At 37.4% G+C, this 27,421-nt stretch overlaps 1 protein-coding gene across 1 annotated transcript in view; it reads right to left on the bottom strand.

Annotated features, from left to right (window-relative positions):
* The window catches only part of ASXL3 (ASXL transcriptional regulator 3), a 124,971-nt gene that overhangs the window by 85,259 nt on the left and 12,291 nt on the right, over positions 1 to 27,421 (bottom strand). The window contains 2 exon segments of the mRNA XM_069854040.1: positions 16,784 to 16,866; positions 18,671 to 18,734. Coding sequence (XP_069710141.1) covers positions 16,784 to 16,866; positions 18,671 to 18,734 — 147 coding nt within the window.

Raw genomic sequence — 27,421 nt, 5'->3', positions numbered from 1 at the left:
GAAAATAAGGCAGAACAAACTTCTGCCAGAAAATCACTGTGGGACTAGGTTAGTTCAGAAGGCTGCGTAGGACTTCTACTTTATCATGGTATACCAGGAAAGTAACCCTGATGCAATCACAAGCTTCCAGCCACAGTCCTCCCCTGATTGACAAGAAAGGCTGGAGATTTTTCTGGTCATCCACAGCAGGGGCTTTTGTTACTGTAGCTGGGTCAGTGACAAGACACCATCCAGCAGTTATGCCAGTTATAGTTCATCTGTGTACCTGAATGTAAGACAATGGAGTAGTTTCTGCTTTCATGAACATACTTTGCATCAAGATTAATATCTGGCTCATGTCACTTCCAGCCAGCTCTGCCACTCAAAGCAGCACCCTAACTTCCCTTTAAATCAAACCACATGTTCCTGCCTCCATACTATCTTACCCCTGAAGCTCCTCCCACTCCCTCACCTTTTTGGTTTTCCTCTAAATCTGGATTATTTCCCCAAACAGCCATGTGAATGCTTGTGCCAGCAGGCAGGGAGGTGGGCAGCGCAGAACAAGAAAAGCAGCTTGGAGAGAGTGGGATTACTCTTTTGGCTGCAATATTGGTTTGCAGTAACTAGAGAAGGATGGCCTCACATTGACACAACTGGTTCCCATTTCAGACTCCTCAGAGCAAGGCCTGTATTTCACCCTTTGTCAGTAATGCAACATGTTCCCTCCAGCCACCCCTGAACCTACATGCCAGATGCAGCTGGCCAGCCTGATCTGTTACCCTGTGGCTTGCTACATCTGGCACCAGAAGACGTACAGGAGGTGAGAGGTGGAGGTACCACCCTACTGAGGGAAAGCAGAATTACCAGGCTTGAAGACGACCTCCACCCCCTCACATTCTTCCACTAGAGCCTAATGTCATGTCCCTGCTCGCTTGATGTGATTACAGTGGAGTTTTCCAGTTGCTGGCATTAAAACCAACTGCAACTAAACTCAGACAATTAGAATGGGTGTTTACATACAGGCATCTCCTTCCACCTTCCCCCAGTAATGAAAATACAAAAAGCAAAACACAACATTAAGACCCATTATAGTTAAATTTTAAAAGGTTAGCATATTTCAGAGAAAAGGATTAAACTGTGGCAATATTTGACCATTTCAAAGAAATAATCCAAATATAGCTGAGCAAAGTTCACTAACTACTGTAGTTTAAAACTATTGCTTGTATTTGATGACAACTATGGATTTTTTTTTTTACCACAGAAATCTTTAAGCCTTCAATATGTTACTCAAAGTTGAGCTATCAGACTGTAATATGAGATTACTTTATTAGATAATACTTCTCCCTGATAGAAAGGACATCATTAAAGCAACTCGCTGTGCTGAACTTAAGTGATTTATTTTTCTTTCTTTCACTCACTACCAAAATTTTATTAAGTTTGATTTACTCTAATTAAATTTTTATTAACAGTCCCCATTCTTAAAAATTGTCACATGCCAACAGGCTGGCTTGATGGAGTTTGTTACATTGTCATTTCAGCCACACCATCCATCTGCCTAAGTACTACATTGTCCCAATCAGTAAGGAAGTTCTTATCACAATTTGTATGGAAATTTTTACCTGGAAAGACTGTATCTATTCATTGAACCGCAATGCTGAAACCACCAAAGCTGAGCTACCTTAATATAAAAATTTTACAGGTTTTACTTAACAGAAAGTAATCTCCCAGGTCTTGGTTATCACATATCAATACCACATACAGGCTCTTCCACTCAGTTAAAAATTTTAACTTTGCTGCTAGCAGCATTCAGATACAGATTTCTCTACAATAGTGGACTTGTTTCCTTTATATACTTTCTTTTCTCCCATTTCCTTTTTCTGTTTCCATTTCTCCATTTCTTTCCTTTCTGTTTTCTTTTCCTTCTTTCTTCTCTTCACTTTTTCTCTTTTCTTCTCTTCCTCTCCTTTTCTCATACCTTTTTCATTTCTTCTCCCTTTTCTCTCATTTTTTCCTCCCCTCCATTCTCTCATGTTCTCTATTTTTTTCTGCTCTTCTCCTCTCACCTTCCTTTCCTCTTTTCTTTCCTTTCTTCATTTTCTCTTTCTCATCCTTCTCCTCTCTTGTCCTTTCCTCCTTCTCCTTCCCCGTCTCTTTTCCTCTCCCCCTCTTTCTCCTCCCCTCTCTTCCCCTTCTCCTTTCCTCTCCCCTCCTCTCCTCCCTTCTCCTCTCCTCTCCCCTTTCTTGTCTCTTACCTCTTTTCTTCCTTTATCTCCCTTGCTTTCTCTTTCTTCCTTCTCGTGGTGGGTTAGCCTTAACATGCAGTCAAATGCTCACCCAGCCACTCGCTCCCTCTCATCAACATGAAACAGGGAGAAAAGGGGAAGAAAATGCTTGTGGATTAGGATAAAGACTTAAAATTGCTTACCTGTTGCCATAAGAGACAAAACAGACTCTACCTGAAGAAAATTAATTTATTGCAAATTAAAATAGAGCTGGGTAGAGAGAAACAAAGACAAAACAAAAAACCGATTGCTCCCAATTTCCAGGCTCAACTTCTCTCCTTCATTCCCAATTCCTCTACACACCCTTCACTGAGTGCTGCTGGAAAGATGGAAAGGTTACAGTGGTCCATAACAGATCCTCTCTACTGTTGCTCTCTCCTCACACTTTTTGTCTGCTCCAGGTCGGGGTTTCTGCATGGGCTGCAGTCCTTTAGGGAATTTTGCTCCAGTATGGGCTCTCTCACAGGCTGTGGTTCCTGCCAGGAGCCTGTTCCAGCCTGGGCTCTCAGGGGGCAACAGCTCCTTCTTGACATTATCCAACCATTCCAGTGGTGGTTTTGCCCTTTCTTGAATACACCACCACAGAGGCACCACCATCTTGGCAGCTGAGCGCAGCAGTGCCCTGCAGTGGGGCCACTGGAGCCAGCTAGAAGCAGCTGTGTGGGCATGGGGCAGCCCCAGCCTCTCCTCATAACGGCTGCTACTGCAGCACCCACTGCCAGCACATTCTCATACATTTCTGCTTTTCTTCCTCTTTTCTTTTTCTTCCCCTTCCCTTTCCTTCCCTCTATTTTCTCTCCATCTTCTATCCCTATCTCTTCTCTCTTCTTCTCCCTTTTGCATTCTTCTCTTTCTTGCTCTCCTCTCATTCTCTTCTTATTCTCTCTCATCCTCCTCTCCATCCCGTAATATCCTTTTCCTATAAAAGAATCATACTACTTTTAAATCAGAAATATAAAGTAATAATAAACTTTTTTATGAAACATCAACAACTGAAATCACTACATTTCATTTTATTTTTGTTCATTTCTGTTCAAAACAAAGAAAGCATATCATATTTTACTCCTTTTCACTGACAAAAAAAATCAGAGTGACAAAGGAAAAAAAAAAAAGCTGTGTAGATTTTTTCTCCCCAGTTTTCAATTAGGGCCTGACTTCTCACTGAAGGAATTTAGAATTTTGAAACTAAATGTCAAATTCTGGGGTAATGCAAAAGCATCATGCTTATTTTAAGCATCCAAAACACCATGTCCGAACCAAAAAGAGAAAAATGAAATTAGAACATGAGAATAATTTCTGTATCTTCAGTTCACATTCAATTGACAAAAAAACCCCCAAAATTCTGAAATCTACTGTATCACATGAAAAAAACAAATGAGTTAGAAGAAACATTCCTTCCCTTTCAGAAGATTTTTCTTAATATGTAATAAAGTTCTTGGGAATGCTTTACTCAACAAGAAACAGAGGCAGTAAAATCAGACTGATATAAAGAATAAGGAAGCTGGGATTAATCACAAATAAAGATTAGATCCAAAAAGCAAATTACTGTTTGCTAGTAACATTGTTTCCTTCGAAAATACTTCTATAAGCAAACTGATACTTCCCACACTTTACACTGAAATAAAAGTAGATACTATAATTTTGCTGACTAATTAGTGCCATGTATGTCCTAAAAATATTTTTGTTAAGAGCTCTTACCTCTAAGGAAAGCCTGAAAATACATATAGAACAGGCTTTCACAGTACATCCTGTACCTTTAAAAATATAGTAACATGTGATTTATTGTGTTGGTTCAAATTAAAATATTTGGGTGGATGTGAAATGTTTAAGTAATACTTGCTGTTCATAAGGGAGTTTAACTTGGCAAAACAGCATAGCAAAAGGTTCTTTTGTTCCCTCAAAGGACTGAGCAAATACTTTTATTTTTCTGTTTTAACTTAATCCAGCTGTTGCAGTTCATAATGTTAGTAGATCTCCTTATTCTTTTTAGACTTACAACAGCTCATTAAGTCTGGAACTGAGAGACTAAAGTTTCTATTAACTTGTAACTAGAAGTCAATCTAATTTCAAATGTCACAGGCAATGTTTTAAAATTATATCAACAGTAACCATCAAATAGTTTGTAAAAACAAAGCACTGATAACTAAAATTAAAGTTTCAGACTATCATACTTGATACATACATCATTCCATCTGAAAGGAAGCTTGATTTTGCTGGAGTTATTAATAAAGTCCCTTTGAATGTAGGAGCTGATTTTTACTGTCCAAGAAAAGATTCTCTGACTGCAGGCAAGCAATCTTTAAAAAAACCAAACCAAACCAACAAAACAACAGAGCTCCCTGCTTGTATATTCTTAAAGATTTCTTCTCAAAAAGTGCCTTGCTGTCCCTTATAGTTTACAAGTTTTCTCTTTTGTGCTGATTATAGGCTACACATTATTTTTGACACAATGACTCCATATTTGATAATGTCTACCTAAAGTATTTAGCAGTCTACAAAACAAAAGCTCCAGGTGTATTGGTAACATAAGAAAAAAAAAAGGAAGGAAGGAATAACAAGTAATGGGGGCTATTTGTAAGAGAAAACAGTAGTAGTCTAGATCCCACACTTCTTATATTTTATTTGTAAGTGAAATATAGAAGCATGCAACAGCAACACTTTTAGGTGAAAAGGTACAGAATGGTATATCTTTATAGATTCCTGGTAACATATAAACATATCTTAAGCAATCTTACTGAAACATATAAAAGATACAGCAGTAGTTATGGATGGTAGAAGAAGCTAAATAGGGTGACTACATTTAGCAATTTTTGCTTGGGTTTTCTTTGTTAAGTACTACCTTCCAGCAAAAGAGCTACTAGATCCCATTTTCTTTTTCTCATATTAAACAGGGAAATTTTGTCCTCTTTTTTAGCTATTGAGGGCAAACAGCAAAACAGTTCTTAAGAATCTTTTGACCTCTTTCCCATAGTCTCTGCTATTAGAATAACTGAGCAAAGGATATATTTGATCATTTTTGTGATTTATAACTTTTTAAGTGTATAAGTGCACGTGTACATATACAAAGGTGTATTTGTGTTTGTAGATATATTTACACATCCAAGCACATAAACAGTTTCATAAGTACAGTATTACAGTGCTTTTATTTATACTTTGATATATTATTTTTCGGTTGCTGGTTCAGTTTGTTTTAAATATTTGCCAGCCACACAATTACTGGTTCTAGCATACAGCTATCGTAAACCAGCCTCACTGACACATGCAGAGTTAACTGGGCTTAGAAAGAGGAGATGCAAGCTGTCTGTACCACTGAAAGAAAATCAGATCTCGCATAAAACACATTTTTCCTTTACATGATGGTACATAAGTGAGCAAAAGATGTTTAGGCACCTTTAAGATTCTATTTTGAAATAAAAACGTGCATGTAATTTAATTTCACTGGAATTGACTCCCCATGAGACTAGAAATAAATAAATGGAATTGATATCAGCTAGACTTAGACAGAAATTCACATCTGTAATGAATTTTTTGAAGTTACATCCCATCTTTTTCATACTCCTTGGACAGTGAAATTCTGGGGCTTTTAGTGGTCTTGATTCTATAAAAACATATTTCAAAATGCTAAATTAAATAAGCCAGTGCATGGCTATAGGAGAGCTAGTAAACTTTTCAGCTTGTGCAGTACAAATTAAAAAAAAAAAGAAAGAATTAAAGACTTATTTCCATATTTTTTTTTCCCTTGAGTTAAGAAATGTTTTAATTACAGGTACACTGAAACACACCCATATCTTTATAGAAACATAAAGACATCCACAGCAAGCTGTTCCAGAAAATAAATTATTACTACAAAATGATGCTTTCATAGAAAGTCTGACAATGTTTTCTTCCTTCACATTCAAGCAAAACACATTTAATTCAGTCTGCCAGAAACGGCTATGCTTCTGTTCTGTGAAAAATATGCTAATGATGAAAATATGGACTTGACAATTTACTGAATACTAAGTGGAAAAATCTGTAATGAATTGCCTGTGTTGTAGTGTTCAGTTTAGGCTCTTTTTTTCCCGCCAGTTGCTATGGAATAAAAGAAATAGCATAAAAAAAGATTAGACCATTTTGTGGGATATTATGCATGTCCCTTCAGACAGAGTGCTTAGAAATAAAGACAAAAGTCAGCTGTGGGATAAATGAAATTCAAAGCAGTAATAAATAATAAGCTTAAATACTAACTTTTCAATGCAAAAGAGAAATACAGAGAACAAAACAGAAATGCCAGAAAAATCCAACCCCAACAAATAAATCTCAATCTGCAGCTAGCAAGTTGAAACCTAGAATAATTCATTTTACACCTGCAAGAAAAAGCATCTTCTTAGGTTACTTGGATATTGCAACAAAAGCTCATAAATCCATTAAATCAGGCATGTCTTCAAGTTCCTAGCCAGACTTTAATTTTCACTGCAGGTTTTAAGTCTTCAACGGATTAGACTCTTTTCCTAAGAATATTTTACCAGAGTGTTCATTCAAAAGCTGACTCCTGGCTAAAGCCCCCGTATCATTCTGTGTTTGAAAGTCTGATATATATGGCTGCTCCCAACAGGCTTATGTGTTGAATCACATTTGCCCAAATACTTCCTAAAGGAAATACAGTAGATTATTCGGTCTTTTCTGAACACAAGAGAGCTGAATAAAGTTACTGGCTACTCAGCAACAGTTCCCACATTTTCCCCCTACCTAGCAAACACTGATATTAAGCTCTCCTGCAGATCTTGTTTCTGACTTTGATTTTAAAATACTATTTTATTACATATGTACTTTAATCATGGACTCATAGCTTCACTTAGGTTGGAAAAGACCTTTAAGATCATTGAGTCCAACAATAAACCTTACGCTGCCAAGTCCACCACTAAACCATGTTCCATCTTTGTATGGGACATACCTCCAAGGATGGTGACTTTACCACCACCCTGGGCAGCCTCTTCCAATGCTTGGCAACTCTCTCAGTGAAGAAATGCTTCTCAACATCCACTTTAAACCTCCCCTGGTGCAACTGGACACCGTTTCCTCTGGTCCTACCACTTGTTACTTGGGACTTGTTATTATGTGACAGATCTTCATTTCAGAACAATGACAGAAAGAGAACATATTCTGTTAAATCTCAGTTTCCCAGTAGTCTGTTTGAAAGTTTTGGCTCTGGACAACAACGGACAACTACTGGAAAGCTCTTCTTAAGATGCTGGCAAAGCAGGCTAATAAAGGCAGTAAAATCAAAGAACATATGTACCTCTACCTGCCTTACACATAGTCAAGATTCAGTTTATAGAACTGCAGGCAGATTTCAGATAAAGGAATAGGAAAACACTCAGTAGATTCTGGAAGGTCTCATCTCTTCAGTCATTTGAAAAAAGAAATCAGGCTTATTAAAACACTACGCTATGGGAAGCATACGATATACAATTCATAAAAAACCAACCACCAAACCAAAAAAAACACCCACCCCAAGAAAAACAACAAAAAGCCTTGCACTGCTCAGACGATAGCTTAAAAATGGGCTGAAACTTTCCTAACATAACTTCTGGGAGTATTTGATTGTTTTTAACTTGCTTAGATCTTTCGGTTATCCTCATTTAATTTCTCTTTCAGAAAGAGATACACACTGTAATGCAGGACTACTCTTTTGAAATAAAGAAACATTAAAGCGAAAAGATCTGTAGCATACTTAAATACTGATAAAAGAGAAGTTACACTTTCTAGGAGAAATGTGGGAAGACAGTTATCACACCATATATGCTTTAAGATAATGCTAAGTATATGGTAACACCAATCTATAATGCAGGAAGTTTCTCTTTTCATGAACTTGAACTACATTACTACTATTCAGTCTCTTTCAATAGTAAACTGAGTGCACTAAGACACAACATAGGAAGGAGAAAATAGAACTTAAAATTATTACATTAAACAAAAAAATATATTGATAAAGTATAATTGATAAAGAAATTGTAACACTATGCAAAAAAAAACCCCAACATTGAATTTGTTGACAAACTTACACTATTTAGTCACAGTTGGTACCCGTCTCCTACTTCAAAATAAGATGTTCTTGAACAGGAATTGTCATCATCACTGCACAAAATAACTAATGAATCTTATAAGACCATCAGCATCTGCACTGCTATCCATTATTTGTTACATTTAAGTTGCTGGATTTCCTCTTGTATTAAAAAAGGTATGTTTAATATGATGTTGACATACTACAGGGGGTCTTAATTTCAGTGGACTGTGATAAAAAGCATGCATTCAAAGATAAAATATTTTTGCAATACAGATCTTTAGATGTTGAAACATGTTTATTACAAATTTCAACCACCACCATTTTTCCTATTATAGTTAAATAGATTTTCTTTTAATTTTTTTCACACTTCCCCTTAATTATTTTAACTCAAATTTCTAATTTCAAATTTTACACACTGCACTAGCATAACATTTGTTGAGAAAATGTAGGTTAGGCCTGTGTGGGAGGAGCAGAAACCTAAGCGACTGCACAAGTGAAATAAAAATATTTTAAAAGCACCAAGGAAGCAAGTGTGTCACAGACTGGGTTCCTGTTTTCCCAGTCTGTGCAGACACATTTTGCAGAGCTACTAACAGATTTAAAGGAAACAACTTTTTGGAAGATCTTTAAAAAAAAACCGAACCAAACACAAACAAAAAAGGCATGTAGCACTACCTCCCATACCTGCCATGAAAGGTGGAAAGGTGGTTATTATGTACGTTTTACTACCCAGACTCAGAACCTTTGTACCTAGCAGAAAAGATCACTATATGAGCAAAACTGTACATAGGAAAGTAGCAGTAATACAAAAGCCTTGAAAAAAATAAATAAAAAAAAATCAACTGTTCTGAAATCTCAGTTCACTTGAGCGTATAGGAACAGACTGCAATGTGATGACAAATTAGGGGCAAAGTACAAAAAGGGGAGCCATATGAACTTTTCAAAACCGTTGCTAATCATCTGTTGAAGGGCCCAGACACGATAAAATCATGGGATTGTGTTTTTATTTCCTCTTCATTGGTCCTGGAACCAAGAAGAAAGCTTGGTTGGTCCTGAACCCAAACATGAAACAAACAGTGAAATCTGGGATGTCCACATTATATTACTTAAGAAAATTTCTGACACACAGACTGGGCAAATGAATGAAGTCGTTATATATGGGAAAGGTAAAAGGATGACAGCAGACTGAAGTAACTGGAGACCATGGGATTGGTGATCCAGTTTGAAAAAGAGGGAAGATCCACCTAGCGGAAACTCTTGGGACAAGGGATTGCATGTAGAGAGGAACAACTAGAGATTCTCCACTAGGAACACCAATTTAATGGACAGGATATTGACAGTGGAGAAGCAGAAGACCAGGTCATATTCTTAGCTCTGCATTTAGCTTTGAAAAAAAATTACTGTGCTTCTGTCTCCATTCTCTTTTACATACACTCAATTAATATTCTTAAGAGCAGTATCCTCCAAAGTATCCCTAGTCATACTCAAAAGATTACTATTTACATTGTGCCATTTACCATCTACAATATTTCCAAAGTTAAATCCACACCTTAATAAAACTAACAAAGGCATTTGCATCTGTGATCCAAGCATGATTTCTAGTCTGCCTGAAACAGCCAGAGCATCTGTAACTACATGCATCATGCACAAAAAAAGAACCCTAAAACCAAACCCCAAACAAACAAGTAATTTTATCAGAAAGGTGGACCGATTTTAATGGTCTGTTTACTGAAATCCCTAGACAGAGACTCCATTGTCCTGTGAAAGGAAGAAGAGAAGCATTGAAACAAAAAAAAAAATATACCAGATGATTTCTAAAAATTGAAACATGGAGCAAAAAAAGAACAAGAAAAGGCAAAAAAAAAAGCAAGGCACTTAAATGTCTTATATTGAAATGTATATTTAATAGGTATACACAACGGAAGACGCACCATCACTAACAAATAAAAATTCTGTTTTTGCAGTCGGCTGAGGGAAAACATTTGAGGTTTTATTCTTCCACATCTATTTCATTAGCATCCAAACCTAGTTTTCCAAATCAATACAAAGACAGGATTACCACTGTACAGACATAAGCAAGCTAGCTTTAAACTAATGGTAGGGTAATCACATGTAGCAACCTGGAGTCAGGAATTAACAACCTTGCTCTGAGGCTCAAGTTAATACCATCATTGTTTTGGGGCTATATCACTATCAAAAAGTGAAACAATTATAACAGAGGTGGCACGGGTGTGATAATTCAAGTTACAGTTCCAACACTGGAATGCAATGATGTAGGTAACCTATCAGGTTTTACCAGGTTAGACTGCACTGTGACATTAATCGTGTCGGGAATGCCTAGGCAAGAAGGAGCAGGCCTGAGATTTTTCAGCTGGTGAACTATCACAAGAACAGCACTTCAAAGAGGTGTCTGCAGTGAATTTATGTAGAAAGACAGGTTGTACTGAAAGCTCATTTCTTTCACTGCTCTACAGCCAAAAGCCACATCTGTAGAGGCATAAAAATCAACCTAATAATGCCAGGCAAAAGAACGTGAATAGCTTTCTCTCTCTTTCCATCAAGACTTCCTTTCAGCCCGTTGAAGGGAGTAACTACCTTCAAGACAGAACAATACACTCCTTCAGCTGAAGAGGCTCCCAAATAAATTCTAATGAGAAATATGCAACCACAGAACCTTTTTAACTGCCTGTGCTCTTCTGCTAACAACCAGAGCCTTAAGACAAAAACTGTGGTCCTTCCAGTGACATTTTCAAGTGGTTTTGGTTATTAGAGGACATTTTTTTTTTTTAAGATAAAAACTGTGACTTGCTAATAATTATGAATCACAATGACATCTTGAAATTACTTTACAGTGAAAGGAAGTAAAAAATTCTCTGTCTACATGCATACAGAATAAAAGAAGAAACTTTAAAAAGATAAACAACAGAAGACAGTTGCCAGCTCATTTAGCCTATTTACAGAAACAGCATCGTTCAGGAAGGGTCTTAAGTCAATAGCTCCAAGGATGAAGTATGCAAAGGCTTAAAGAGAAACTGTCAAAAAGATCAAAGGATGCAGAAGTGACAGTAATATTTTCAGGAGTACCATCTCACTTCAGAGCTAGACAGACCCTGCAAGGATCATGTGTTTTATTCCATTGATGACTCCACTCAGCAGTTCAAAGTGGGTTTAAGTTTAGCTAACCCAGTAGCTTAGTATTTCTGCACAAAGACTGTAAATCTAAAAACGAGTGTCTTGAGATTTATTAGTCATACTTTGCTGCCTTCCTAGGCTCGGAAGACTTAATAAGTTATGATATCATTCATGATAGATATTATCAACATTGTACAGTGCAGAAGAAACAGCACTACTGCCAGTGCCAGGAGCTAACATCTCTTCTTAGTCTTCTGAAAGACTACTGCCACAACAATAAATCAATAGATAGCTTAATCTGGCATAGCAAATGACAAAATATACCAAGAAAAAAAGGAGAAGTTAGGACTGATGCCATGATTCTCATAGTCAAAATGAAGATCAACAAAGACACATCAAAAGAAAGAGGTTTAAGATTCCTACCGGAACCTGAAAAATGGAACAAAAGGAAGGGACTTCTTTAACCTTGTTCATGAATTACCTGAACAGAACAACCAAAATTACTTGACAGTACAGAGGTCAGTTACTCTAGCTGAACAGCCAAAAAAACTATGAAATTATGCCATTCCAGGGCTCACAGTCCTGAGTCTACTGGAGGAGGAAAGCAAACTAGCATAGCTGTGGGCTGATGTTGCACTCCAAAAAATTAAACATTGCATATCCCATTTTCAAAGTTCACTGGCTTTTAACTTGTAAGGAGAATCTTTGGCTTTAATCTTTTCCAGACATGTCAATTTCCCAGCCTCACCAAGCAAAGGAGAAAAGGAACTACAGAAAGCAAAGGCATAATCTAGGGTTATTAGCATCAAACATTTATCAGAATTTGGCCGGATATTCTCTCCCAGGACTCAACCAATATGTATGGCCCAAATACTGCAAACTGATCTAAAAAAAATCATAGAAAAACATGGATGAAGAGTACGCTATATCGTTCCCCTAGTTCAGGGCAGGATCAACTCAATCTACACAAATCCTGACAGACACAGATCAAAATAGTTTTTAGAGATCTCTCACACCTCTTCTACAGCTCATGACAGAAACCAGTTATACCTGTTAGAAAAAAAAAAATCTTGGTGCTATCCAATTGGAATCTTTTTCTAGTTACAACTTAAAGGCTTCTTGCGATGTCTGTATCAGACATGCAGGGTAATTAATTCCCTTACTTTGTGCCCATCTTTTACGTGATGGAAGACTTCTATGTCTAAACTCAATCTTCTCTTTCTTAATCCAAACACCTAATTCATACCAACTTCTGTCTTACTTTTACATCCCTGATAATTTTAAGCAGACTTCAATTGGCCTTATCCTTCATGAAGTCACAGCAACCCAAACAGAAGGGATTAGATACCTTACTCCTGGTGGTCCAACAGGCAACTCTTGGGTAATGACAATAAGAGGGTAAAACCAAGGATGGTATTAGGGTCAGAGTTGAATATAGCAAGAAACCAGGAGAATTAGAATGAAGCTTTTTTCTGTGAGAATCAGCAAAATTTTTTCAAACACATGACCTATTTAAATATCCTATTATGACCATGCAGGAACCTCTAGGGAAAAGAAAGACAACAGCACAAAAAAACATCTGGCAAGTTCCTGGGCTTGTGCTGAGAACAAGAATCCTTACATGGGAGGTGCAAAAAAAGCAGTTAGGAAGGAGGACAGTACTACGTTTGACTTGAATCAGTGGCAAAGAAGCAGCCGAAAACCCAGACTATCCACGAAGGGATGATTCTTCAATTTTAGGAAAATAAGAAAGAACACAAAAAGAAAAAAATGACCTTTGGGAATTTAAGCTTGAGCAAAGTCACCCACCCACCATGCACAAAGACAGTTCTGTAAGTACACCAACAAAATGGAAACTGGCTTGCTCCTCCATGACAGGTGGCACTGAGCACCTCCACCAAAAGCACAGGAATGCTACTGCCTTTTTTGTTGGCACCTAATTAGAAAGATGTTCATGATCAGACTAAAATCAACACCAGGAACAATCACAGAACAAAATAGATTAGATGATAATTAAATAAATGAGATGTTCTCAAATAAGCTAAATCCATTGAAATTTCCCATAAGGTACTTAGCGCTGACTATTCAAAGCAGTCTCAGAACTATTGACAACCATTTTTGAGAATTTGTAGAGGGCAGCAGTCTAGTGACTACCTTTAAAAAAAATGAAAAAAGGCAGGGCCAAGGAAGTAGAGGTGCAGCAACTGAGTTTTAATTCCCCCAAAATATGGAATAAAAAAAATATATGTATTTAGCAGTTAAGAAACTGAGTTGAATAATACACAGATCTGTCAAGAACAAGTTACTTCAAATCTATCATAATATTCTTTATGACGCAGTATCAGACCTTGTAGTTAGAGAAGCAGCAGTGGGTATCTATAGCCTGACTTAATAAGTATTTGGACATTCTTTCTCACGGGACTTTCAAAAGCAAAGAAGAGAAATATAATGCTGCAAAAGGAAACAAGTTCTAATAAGCAGATGACACTAAACTTTGTAAGCCGCATGCATGCTGAAAGACAGGACTACGTGTTAAAGCAATCTTAATAAATTTGAGAAATGATCTGCAGAAGACCTGAATACAATTCAATAAGGGGAATTCTAGACTTTAATAGGAATAAATAGAGCAGAAATACAAGATGGAGAACAACTAGCGAGACAGCACAACAGTGAAAAAGGAGAACTGAGGCTAGAGTACACCATACTCTGACCAGTAGTCTAGTTACCTCCTACTACGTCTGCAAAAAAACCCATGGATTTTTCACATCCCCAAAAAGTCTGTGTTAAAATTTTTAACTCCTGCTAGGTAGCAGAAGAATTGCCTGCAGGCTGACCGTTTTACAACCAACCGCCTTAACAAGAAAGAGATTTAAAAAACAAAATTGAGGTGTACATCTCTCACAGCACGTCAGAAAGATTTTATTTTAATTTCTAAGTCATATATGCTTTGTAACTTTGGAATTCTCCTTCTATGGTATCTAATTACTTGAGTAATAAAGAAATTAAATATGCAATTTGATATCTTTGTTACAAATAAAAAAAAGAAGAGGCCGAGTAGTCTGACGGTGTCTTTTTAAAGATTACATAGCGACTACAATGAGATAGCTGAAAATCATACGTTATTCATTCAGATTTACTACCACAGCAAAAAGCTTTAGATTAATTAATGCTGCAATATATTTGAAAAAATGACTTAGCCAGTTAATCTTATTCATCTATAAACGGAACAGTAGAGAGGAAAATTTGTGAAGAACTTCATTTAGTGTTGCGAAGGTTCTACCAACAATCAGTATAAAGGAATAAGTAAAGTATATTGAAGCAGTAACACATTACTGGTACAATTTCAGACTTGAAGAATACACAAATCAATACAAAATAAAAACAGCTGCTGTCATTCTACTGCTTATGACCAGGTGATTGCACATCATAAATTTACATCCCCTGCTCATCTTGGCTCGCTGCAGCACAGAGAACAGGGAAGCTTATCTTTAGCAATGGCAAAGGTACCATACTGGCTGAAAGGCACCGAAAGAAACTGCAGAGCTGGATGAAGTAAATGGGAGACTTTGAATTAAAGGTCTGTGAAAGCAAAATATTATTCAAGCACTGAGACTGAATCAACGAATAAGTGTATGAGGTCAAATGCCTTATTGACTCCCGTTAAGAATTAGACACTCAGATAACTTTGCAGGTTTGTACTTAATGAATATTAAAAAGTAGCAGAAACAGAACTTTTACATTAAAACAAAAGGTAAATGAGAATCCAAATAGTAAAAACACTGCCTTCAGTCCCTCCCATAGGTCTTGCACACAAAATTTTATTCATATATTGTTCAGGGAAATGAGAACTTTTAAAATTACAAAGAAATCCTATTATCAGCCACGCGAGCCTCTCCCATGCAGTTATCTCATATCATGAAATGCAAGAAGGAAAAAGCAATCCATTCACTGCTGTGAGAAACAGTATCTTAATAAAACCAGATTTTCAAAGTTCAGTTTTCTTGTTCTTTTGTTCTTGTTGTATGCAAATCCTTGCAGCAGAACACATTTGGACATTCTTTTCAAAAGTTTTCATCCTCTTGCTTCCTTGGCATCATTGCCAAATATACTTAAGGAATTTCTTGACAGGAACTAAAGCATTTTATATCTGTAAAAGGTGGCAAATTCAACTCTGTCTTGCACACCATCTCTTTTGCAATTTTACCAAAATATAGATACTATGAGCATGTGAGAGGCCACGAACAAAGCAGTGCATGGTTATACAGTGCAAATGATCACAGAGTGTCTGTTTATTAGGAACAAGAGTGATTACAGTCAAAACAGATTGCATGGTTACTTCTGGGTCACAACAATAAACTCAGAAGTAACAGACATAATGTGTTACTCCTCCTCTACAAAGGCTTTGAAGTTCTCTTGTCCCAGATTTTAGATTCCACGCTAAAAGAATATAATAAAACTGAATGTGGATTTTCCCCTTTGCTTTGAGAATGCAACAAATATTAAAACAATTTATTAGAATTGAAAATTTTTACTATAACATTTGGAGAAGAGGAAACTGCATCTTGTAGGAGACCCCTACCAACCAACCAGTTTTTCCTTATTTTACTTCCTCCCCAAGTTTCCATCTGCAGGTCATTAGAAAACCTACCAAGTAGTCAGTGACCTTTGAGGAACAAGAAGCTCCACACACATCTGAATGAGATATCAATGGAGGATTTCCATAGGATCTAGATAACCCACCCATCCCATAATAGCTAAATGATTATAGCTGAAATCTACATTTAAAGTACACTGTTATTGAGCAACTCAATATCCAACATCTGCAGCCACACAGATTAGCTCCCAGTGTTAAAACACTCCCTTTCCTTCCATTCCCAATTCTTTATTGCTAACCTTTGTTAACTTAGGCAACACCAGCATGTTGTAACAGTGATTTAAGTGTCAAACCACAAATCCAAGCGAGATGAGGAGCGCATGTAGCTCCATCTCACACTACATCTCCACACACATGGTGGCAGACCCAATCGAGTTGTCAAGCTTCAGTCCTTAAGCAAAAACAAGAAGTAGCACTGGGCTGCTAAGCAGATCACACTATCTTTCTACAGAAAGGCCCCTGGACTGGTGTCAGCCCAGAGACTCCTTTCAAAAGATACAAAGTTAGGCCACTCACTAACCATTTAAAAGTCTTGAACTAACAAACAAAAACCATCAGCTGTATTTCCCACCTTGGAACTGGAGATCAGTTCAGGTGCTAACCAGCAATTTACAATTTGTAAAAACCTACATACCGTTCCTAGATGGTTTTCAAAGGGGTAGCAAAAATAGGGAACTTATAAACACTGACCTTGTTTCCTTTAACCCTTCTTTCTGAATGACTTCCAGTATTTGTTTTGCAGTCATCGGTGAATTGGGGTACTTCTCCAATGCCTGAAAAGAAATAATAAATGTGTAAGAGACAAGACAGCTGTCCTGTGAATCGGAAAGTTTATGCGATCATGCAGTTTTTATGTAATCATTTGTGAAAGGCAGGGAACAGTAGCATTGAGACTAGAGTCCTCTATCTGCTGGAGAGCCAGATACAATCCAGGAAACTGCAGCAAGAATAAGATTTACACGCTTCTTTTGTGCATTATCTGCTACCTCTGCAGATAAAATTCTTACCAGGTTCCAAATGAAAGGGTTGAAATATGCAAATAATTTTATGACACAGCAATGGAGTTCCTTTCAGGCAGGAGGGAAAAAAAAATAACCCCAAAGCAAAACAAAAAGAAAGAGACAGCGAGTCTTCTGTTTTGCTTTTTATTACTTTAGAATTATTTGAGGTCATCTGAATATTCTACACTTAGCTTTTGACATGATCTCAGGAATAAAATTGGCTTAAACCCTTCCATTTGTAGAGCAGGATCTACTGTGATAATTTACACAGATAGGTTTCAATTTTGAAATGCTTTTTGTTTCTAAAAACAATGAAAAATGAAGTAGTCAGAACAGTTACAGTACACAAGATGCTACATGACAGAGTGCAGTACATTTTTCCAGTTCAGCTCAGTTTTCCACTCCTTTGCCTTTTCCAATTGAGCCCGAAGTAACCCACTCCTCTTTCCAGATACCACAACCTTGTACAGATTTTTCTGGTTTTCCACTTCCTTTTCGTCCCCATCACTTTTAAGCTGTTAAACAAACAGCCACTCTTTTGGTCTTGTAAGTGCCAGACTGATAGCTCTGGAAAATGAAACCTTTCAGTCAGCAGTATAAGGTGCAGCACAGGCCACAGTAATCAAACCTCCCAGAGCGTCTTGCCAACAAATCTCAGCCAGAACTTGCATTTCTGCCCTGGATAAATAAGAAATCAGCTTGGTCTCCAAATTCAACCGATCCTGAGCTTCTCTCTAGTAGTTACCAAACTATGGCAATTGTGAAAGTAGCTACTACTATGTGGATACCTGCCCACTAGGAACTAGAGACATCACCACATCATATCATGCAAGTTGCCAGACTGTAAAAGGTACTAGTCAGGGCTGTAATTCAAGCAGCTCATCTAAAGCCAAAGCCTCTCTACTCACTACAACTTGACCAGTCCAGCCCTCTCCTGCCATTTTACAGCTCTAATTTACTGCCTGTTCTTCCTTTTTGCAGCCAAAACACAGTCTACCAAATCCTTTGTTTCTTTGTTACAGATAAGCTTTGTATCCTTTATCTTTCAGCTCCAGTCAGGGCTGCACTAGAAAGGTCTGGGAGCTGAGCTGAGCTTATCTCGTGTACATCAATAGGCAAGATTCAAAAGGGACCTGCCAGGAAAGGAAAACCGAAATGTGATTTGAAAGAAGAAAGAAGAGTGGGTAGGAAAGAGTACAGCAATGAGTAAGGACAGAAGGAACTGCACAGGGCTGGGAAAAGGGCCATTGCACAGCAAGGGAACAGAAAAGATACTATGTTTCAGTGACAGAACCACAATGACACATTGGAAAAATGACAAAGTGTATAAAGATTAAGAGTAGGATGAGGAAAGATTAATGGTGTGAAGAGACAAAAAATGTAAATTTTAACCTTCAGAAAAAAGACAAAGAAAAAGGACAAGTTAAAATGAGAACACACAAAAATAAAGGGAAAAGAAGGCAACTGAACTGGGAACATTCCAGAGAGCAAACTGGAAAGGACAGAAGAGGAAACTACACTGTACTGGACATGGCCATGAAGGAAACTGTGTGCACTTGAAAGTGGGGTTACTCACTGTGGAGGATTCCCTGTTTCTCTTCCTGAGTACAGGCCCCTCAGCACACCTGGGCAGCTCCTCCCTGCAATTGAGAAAATTTGGGTAGCCCTGTCCCCTTCTCTACGACATCACATCCTACTCTATAAAGTCAGTAAAGGTGCCAAGTATTACCACACAAGTATGACAGTGATGGGAAGGAAACAGTAAAGCTATGCAAACATCAGAAGTCACCCTGTCATGGACAATGGGAGAATGGAGAGCAGGCTATGCTGAAGAAGCTGCACTGAACTAGCTGTGAAAACAATGGCCAGACATATAGATAGAGAAGATCATCTTCATCAAACAACAATGAAACCAACAAGCAGGATGCATAACACTACTACAGAAAGTTTAATCAAACACACAAGGCAAATTTCAAATACCACAGTATGAACTGAACACATTCAGGGTATAATGACAAACTGTAATACAGAGTATGTTAGACAGGCTGGAAGTGCTGGAGCAAACAATTGCCCATTGTGTCGATTTTTTCATGCCGGACATGCAGCGTAGGCTGCAGTTCATACACCCCATGAATTTCGCTCTGTTCATCTAACCCTTTAAACCCTTTCATTTAGAGAATTGTTCATATACTTACTGAAAAGCAACAATTCTCCAATTCAAGCACTGTTTAAGTTGAAAAACCTGTTATTGTCTACCTCATTTGTTTTCTTTATCAGAATGAAGATTAATTTAGCAGAGAGCCTTAGCAAGGATGTTTTTTTCCTTCCCCTCCCACCATGCTGTGCCTTCTCCCTTCCAAATTTTAACCTAATCATTTATCAAAGTAAGAAAATAAAGGTAATTACTTGTAAAAATATTGTAATGATAATCTCATTTTCTTCTTCCAGTAATGGGAAATAGCATCAGAATATTATTTAAGAGTCTGTGAGCTAATGAATACACTGAACTCATAATTGAACTAGTGCCTCTTTCCTCTATATCTCACCATTAACACTGCTAAAAGCCCACAATCCATTTTGCGTTTGTAAGACTTTAAAAAATATTATTAGAAATTCAAACTGAATTACTAACTGTACCTTAGGGCAAATAACATACTAAAGCGCAGTAGCATAGTTCTCACAGACTTCTTGGTCAGAAAAAGTAATGCACATGAGGGGAGCAAGCCTTTATCTGTTTTAAATATCCTTCTCCTTCCCCCTACTCCATCCACCAACACTCATGGCCAGTGGCTAATAATGCTGAAATTAAAACATCCCAAAGCACCATCATGAAGAATATGATTACTTTAATGTATTTTAAGAAGGACAACGGCAGAGGAATGGTTTATGCTGACTGCAACCTCTATCACAGAGGATCAAATATGCTCTATTTATTCCTGCCATTCAACCACAGAGCCTTAAAAAGGAAGAGCCGCTCAATAACTGGGACAAATAATTTGACACCCATCAGGGCAACATAGAAGAGAGCAGAAGTAGTCACTGCACTGAACACATTCCTGATGTTCATTCAAACCCTGGTTAATAGCTCAAAGAGAAGGGGTCTCATCCCAACCAAACACAGTAGAAATGAAATCTCCTAGCAAATGATAGCAGCCTGGCAAATTTTGAGGTCTGTACCGCCTACCCACAACTTCAGAGATATTAAATAATTACACAGATGACACAAACACATACAATCCCAGCTTAATTGGAAAAGTCATGCCAGTTACACAGGACAAAAAGAAATTTAAACTACTTTTCTCACCAGGGCATATATCACCTTCTGTGCATTGACAACTGCTCAAAAAAATCAGTTGCCACCTTGGGAAAAAAAAACCACTTTTCAGTCAACTGTTAACAACGAAACTCTAGAGACTCGCAGCTTCGCATAAGAGAGAAATCCTGATTGATCAGTTTGTCTACAAAATCAGAAGCAATCCTCTATATAATTGATGAAATTATTAGTTTTATTTACATACACAGTTGCTTGGACTGCCTGAATCGGATCTGCATAGTCATTTGCATTTCATCCACTAGAGGGACAGTGAAGAAAGGTAAACTAGAAAGTTGGCCTTCTAGCCACCTATGAACATTCCTGCAGAAAGCTTCACAAGAGAAGCAGCCTCTACTCCTGAAGCTACTGGTTCTTATGCTGACAGAAAATGATTATTCTAAAAAAGAACCAAGTGTAACCTGATACTGTGCTGTGGCCCAAAAGCAGCAGGCAGATTAGTCTGATGTTCTTGATGATGCTGATTGTGCAGCCAGAATACAGTTAGCTGGAACCAGCCAAAGCATCTTCCATTTCTACAATCTGCCCGCATGGATCTGAAGGTCAGGTAGCTGACAAAAAGTCAGGATCATTTTATCACATCTGCTTGGTCAAACTATAGGCTAAGCCACTACTCACAAACTGAAGCAATTACCTTTAGAACATTAGTTAAATAATCTGGGGGGAGAAAGAGGAGCAGTACAGTTTTTGCCAGTGCTCCCACTCAACAGCTCATATACAAGTCAGGCTGAACTGCACAATAAGACAATCTTTACTGCCCAAAGACAGCAGGGTGAATAAAAGAACAGAAAAATAACTTTCCTTCTGCCAAGCAGAAAACGTATGTTAGTGTCTAGCCATCCATTACTAAATTAATGAGTTGAAAGATGGAGTCACAAACAGGGTACAAGAACAGCTTCCTACCAAAAAAACAAACAAAAAAAAACCCAAAAAACCACACACACACAAAAAAAAGCCACCCCACATTGTATTTTCCAGCTGCTTGTGTGAGGTTAACAGGAGGACTGATTTCTATTTTGGCAAATGCCCCACTAAAATCTTTTGTATTCATTTTTGATTAACGGCTTTAGTCATTGGGGAATTAGCAGCAGCCTAGTAAAAGTTCAAAGCCCTTTGTGTGAAGAAAGATGGGCAAATGGTTAGGAGATGAGGGTAGAGCAAGGTACAGAGTAGGGAAAGAAAATAAGTGCAGAGAGATGCACAGAGAGGAGAAAATAGCAAGAAGGTTGAGAAGAGGGAGGGTACATGATAGATGAAAAAGAGGAAAGAGGGATTAAACTAAGAAGGGAAGATGCTCTACAATCTATACTAACGTGAGTTCTCAAACAGATATTCATGGAGTTCTTTCTGACGGCACTTAAGAGAAAAATAAAGAGTAGTTTCCAACTACAAAAATATTTAAAGAAGCCAAAATAGGAGTAACAATTCTCATAATACGAATTCTGTCTTTGAGTAGTTGCAGTTATAAAATCTGAGTAGAAGAAGGTGCATTCCATAGGACATGTCTTGTGCAGTCCGCTCCATACTATGAAACTGTTTCTGTAATCCATGCATCACTCCAGATAAGAAAAAGTAAGATCAAGCAAGGAAAGGAACAAAGATGTAACATGAACAAGAAATCAACACATGAAAATACCCCAAATCTATTGAAATACATTAAATTAATTTTTAATATCAGTTATGCACATGCTTCCTAGTCCACACCTATTTTTAGTGTTTGAGGTGATACTGACCTCTAGAATTCAGATGGTTTGAAGTACACCAAACACATTTGTTACTCAGCCCTCTTTCAGTTAAAAGCACTTCATAGGTCAGTAGCATGATCTATAGAGAACAACCAGCGAGTGTTCCCTACAAGAGAATTTCTACCACAGAATTTGTTTGCAAGTTGGTCTGAAACTGCCTAGCTTGGCCAACCTGCCAGATACATAAGGTCTTTGCAGTTCCTAAAATACTGAATACAAGGGAAAAGCAAGACAGAAGCTGAATGATTAGTTTATTCATTGCATTGTTTTTACTGGCTGCTTTAAGGCTTGTTCTGATGTCCTGATCCTTTTATTTTTTTTTAGTTGGTGGCGGTTTTTTTGGGTTTTGTTTTTTGGTTTGTTTTTTTTTAATTTGTTCTGATAGAAAGGCAGTAACAGTGCTTTGGAAATTCCAGATAAACTGTACACTTGACATTTCGAATTCAAAAGAAATTGGATTACAATTCAGTTAAAATTAAATGTACAATTGTGTTATTCCTTTTAAAGGCACAAACTCCAGCAGCAATGACATCCTGCCATTGCTAGTGGCCTCATACATCACACCAGAAAATGTAGGGTAAAGTTTTCAATGACTGACTTATAATAACTTATTGATCTGGTCTGACATACTGAAACAAAAGAAAACCTTCATATGTTTTTACTAACACAATCAGCCCATCCGAGCAACCAGGAACTTCACTTAAAGGCTCTGTCAGCATAGATACATAAATGTCTTGGTGACTGTAATAGCATGAATGCAGTGAGCACACAGAATCCTATCAGATTTCTATAAAATGAGGATCAAAGATACATACCCCCGTGAGCAGAATGTCAAGCTTGCTACCCCAGCATGGTTTCCATTATTAGCAGCAGGATTACTACCGATGACTTCAGTTCAAGCGACAGAGCAACCAGATTTTTGGAGTGACTGCTCAATTCTGACAGTGCAGTCCAGCCTGCAGACTTCTGTTTAGCCATGCAAGCCATATCTCTTCTTGCTTTCTATCACAATATCCCATTGCTTCTCACTCTGTCCAGCCTTTTCTACTCTCCAAGTGTCACTCTCTTCTTTGAGGTGTTGCAATAGCCCTACCACTGTACCTCCCACCTTTCCACATCCGTACTGAAATACCTTTCTTCCCTTGACCTTACAACACTACACTCTCACAGCAAATTCCTATGCATTCTAACTCATGAAACATCAGCACATCCATACAGATGCAGTTCATTTCCATGGGTTACCCAAACCCCACCCCACCACAGGTAGATGAATGCTACTAAAGTAGTCAATACTGAACAGTGAGCAGCACATTGTAGCTCTTAGTTGCTGACAGGACAAACCATATTGTGAACCTCCCATTGTTTGTAAACCATATTCTACTGTAAACGAAATGGGCAGAGAAGCTTCAATTTCTGTATCAGTGCATCAAGCTGAAAAACATGGGTCAAAGCTGATTATAGCTATGAATTGCTATTCCAGGAGCAAAACACAGCTCTGCACCCAAAACCATACTAAAATCTGTACTCACTCAGTGATCACATAGGCCATGATAATGAAATGCCTTCAATTTCAGCAGGGATGAAAATTCCCCTTTGGCACCTACACTTGTACAAAATGAAGAGAGGCCATGCTTAGGTGACTGGAACTAATGGATCAGAGTACCCTGTCATCTGCCTTTATATTACATATAACAGAAGAACTACTACCAGTGTGAATACATTCACCACTACAAAGGGAACAAGAAAAATAAAAAATACTAAGAAGTACCTAGCCCCAAACATATTTGCTTCCATATATGCTGTTCTTTCTACCAAAAGCTGATAGACATTTTTTTCCGAGACTGAAAGCTAACAGCCTAACTTATATTTCAGCATAGTAACAAAAAAAAAAATCAAAACTTCCTAAAAAAATCAACGATGAATATGCGATTGTTTAAAAAGCTTTCATTGCTTTGTTTCCTCAGGCAAATGTAATGTGTAAGGGTTACTTTTAATGTGAGAAATAAGATTCCTACTGGCTATTCTCTGAATGTACCAAATTTAACAGGAGGCGACAGTTATGCCGGTTTTCTTGCCATTGCGTTACTATCAGAGCATATCTTGTTAGACAGTGTCCTAAAGACACAACCTAAGATTTTCAGATGGAAAAAAAGAAAGGAAAAGTAAAGAAAAGAAAACAAAACAAAAAAAAAAAAAGGAGGGGAGGGAAGGATAGCAGAATACAAACAGAATAATTTAAACCATGCGCTCTAACTAAATATTTTTTACATTCTTCTTGGCCATTTTAAGCATTTCATTCAGGTAAAGCTCACTCACTAAAATGGTAAAAAGGGTAAGAAAAGCTTCATGCTGCAACTGACATAGATTCCATTGGCCATGAATATATTTAACCAACCAAAAAGCATTTCTATCCATGGTATGGAAGTATGGTTAATGACAGCAAACATAAAACTGTAAAAATTATATTTCCATTTTGATTCAGATAAATGGCATGAAACTACCTTATGAAATTTACAGCACATTTTGATGCTTAGGTGAAAAGCCAGTACAAGTCACATTGATTCTCTTAACCTCACAAGGGAAGTCTATAAACTTAACAACTCAGTTGTTTGCTTTCTTTCTCACTCATAAGATGATACATAGCATTTCTCCTTTCGAATTAATAAGCAAGCAGAGATGCAGAAAATTTCTAAGGATATTTCTTAGTAATTTTATCCCAGAAAGAAAAGACCAGAATGTGTCTAATGCATAGAGAACCGGGAAAGAAATTACCGACAGGTCTACAGCAAATGATAAAGCCAGAAAAATTAAAAGTCCATTGCAATCATAGACACAACAAAAAGATACTTTTCATTCCTTCAGCCCACCTGTTCAAGCACTGATGGCAAAATGGAAAACATAAATCTCCACAAAATGAAAAATTATGAAAGATTTGGGTTTGTTGTCTGTGGGTTCTCATGTTGGTGTCTGGGTTGGGGTTTTGTGTTTTCACTTCAGGAGGGGAAGGGTGGTGCTTGCCTGTTTGTTTTATATAGGAGTTATTCTTCCTTGTCAAAACAGACAATACAAAAGAGTAGTCTTAAGAGTCCTTGAGTGTCATGCAGTTTTTTTTCTTCCAAAACTTGCATGATTGTTTCATGTCAGTTTTCATTAGTCTGAATCATGACATCATTGTGTACAGATTAGAGTTCACTGGCACGATCCAGATCTACTGTTTAAATTGCTCTGAGAGCAGTTATGATAAGTCCTCGTTTTGAACTAAAGAAACATAGCCTTCTCATAGAATGTGTAAAGAGAGAATTAAAACTTTTGTTATCTGTCAGTGGGATTTTGCCATCTCTGTTAAATGTATAATGGTTAGTGTCATAACAAAGATCAGCCATCGTGTTACGGCATTTATCTTCATGAGTGAAGAGAGGAAGGGCTACCATGATTTATTCCATCTCTCGTCATGAGACGATTAATGTCATAAGAGATTAGTCTTCAGTACTGACTTGTACACAGAATAAAACACAGGGCTGGAGTGGGATGCTAGGCAGTTTTAATTGCCACAAATTTGGAAGCCCAAATTACTTACAGATGGCACAGTTGACAATTACTCATCTAAGATTTTCAAAAATAGAAGAATATTTTGCGGTTCACCAACTCATATCCATTTTATGTCATTTAACTGCTCAGTCCTTCTTATCAGCCATTCCACATAGCCCTTTCCTCCATCTCAACACCTAAGCCTGCCCACACTTGTCCTGTTAAATACACCATTTACTGCAGAACTGGAGTCCATAACTGGTGTTTTATAGTGATATTTAGTAGCATCTGTTTAAAGGTTTCAAAAATAAACTACTTAACAACTATTACTAAGAAACATTTGTCAAAATACAGGCAAGATTAGAAAGAACATATAACAGCTCTGAAACTATGTTTGTATTCATATTTAAATACATAAACAAAAGTGGGGGTAGAAAGAGCAGCTTTCCTCAAGTTCTGAGAGAAGTTACATGCTTTCTTCTTCCCAGGGACCTTATAAAATAATATTATTATTCTAGATCCAAGTTAATAATCTTTCAAAAGTATGTCATTTTGGAGAAGCGCATGCAGAATACTTAAGTTTCCATATCCTACAATATTCCTTATGAAAGGAAATACTGCAGCTAATACAGTGGTGAAAAAAACCAACATGAAAACCAAAATTACCATTAGAGATGGAAGAATTATTTTTCCTCTAAAATTTAATACAAATTGTCTGTATTTTCTTAAATTCTCCTGTTCTGGATACTGCTAATCATGCCAAGATAGGTGAACCTTAATCCTTGATATTAAAGTGTTTTCTGTTAAAAACAGCAATTCTTTACTATTGATTTACATTAAGTAGAAGGCATTATTAAAAAGCTCTAACACAAAGCGTTATCTTTATCTAGGCTTCTCAAGTACTGACTTGAGACTTTTTATCAGACCGTTCATCTGCATATAATGTGATCAGCAACTGACACCAGCCCCAACAGTAAGACCAGCCAGGTAACAAGGCAACATTCTGGCAGGGAAGAAGTATCATGAGAGCTAAGGACATTTCTTATTGATAGTAAGTGGACAGATGAGAAAAATCAATGCGTCCTCATCAATACAACTGTCTACCGGCTGGATGCTGATTTCCTTTAGAGATTTAGGCCAATAAGAGCAATCACTTGGCACAGGTTAACAAATTCAACAGAACCTCCAACCTATAAAGAAGAATAGGCAAACTCTAACTTCAAAACGGGAGTTTGTAAGGAGACAAAGTGCTGACTGTTAAACCATGGTTTGTAATCCAACCTCAAACCAAAATATAGAACATGTCTTTCCCCACAGGAGAAAATCCTGGAAATGTTCAGGATAATCTGGAACTATTGTTGGGGCTCCAAAGTCCTGAACCTCCAAGGCATTACTCTGAGGTACAAGATTGCTCCAAGTCAATCTGGACAAACACTGACCACATTACAGTGAGAAATTACCATCTTCCATTTCTCTCAAAAAAATAACTTGCAGTAAATGAAGAGAAAAATTAAAACTCTTTTTGGAAAAGTTACACTGCCTCAACTTGGGCTTCCAGTGTAACTACCAAGCTCATGCTCTGCCTTTGAAAGAATAAGAATTAGTAATTAAATTAGTCTTAGGAGTTCAAATTCAGGAATGCAATTTTCCTTTAATTGTGTCAATCTCATTCAAAGGCATAAAATCATACCTAGGAGATTTACATGCTATGGCCTCTGAGTTT

This window comes from Phaenicophaeus curvirostris, chromosome 3 (assembly GCF_032191515.1).
Source record: "Phaenicophaeus curvirostris isolate KB17595 chromosome 3, BPBGC_Pcur_1.0, whole genome shotgun sequence".
In the NCBI taxonomy this organism is placed as follows: Eukaryota; Metazoa; Chordata; class Aves; order Cuculiformes; family Cuculidae; genus Phaenicophaeus; species Phaenicophaeus curvirostris.
Note: the sequence above shows the minus strand (reverse complement) of the source record. Positions and strands in the feature narration are given on the sequence as shown.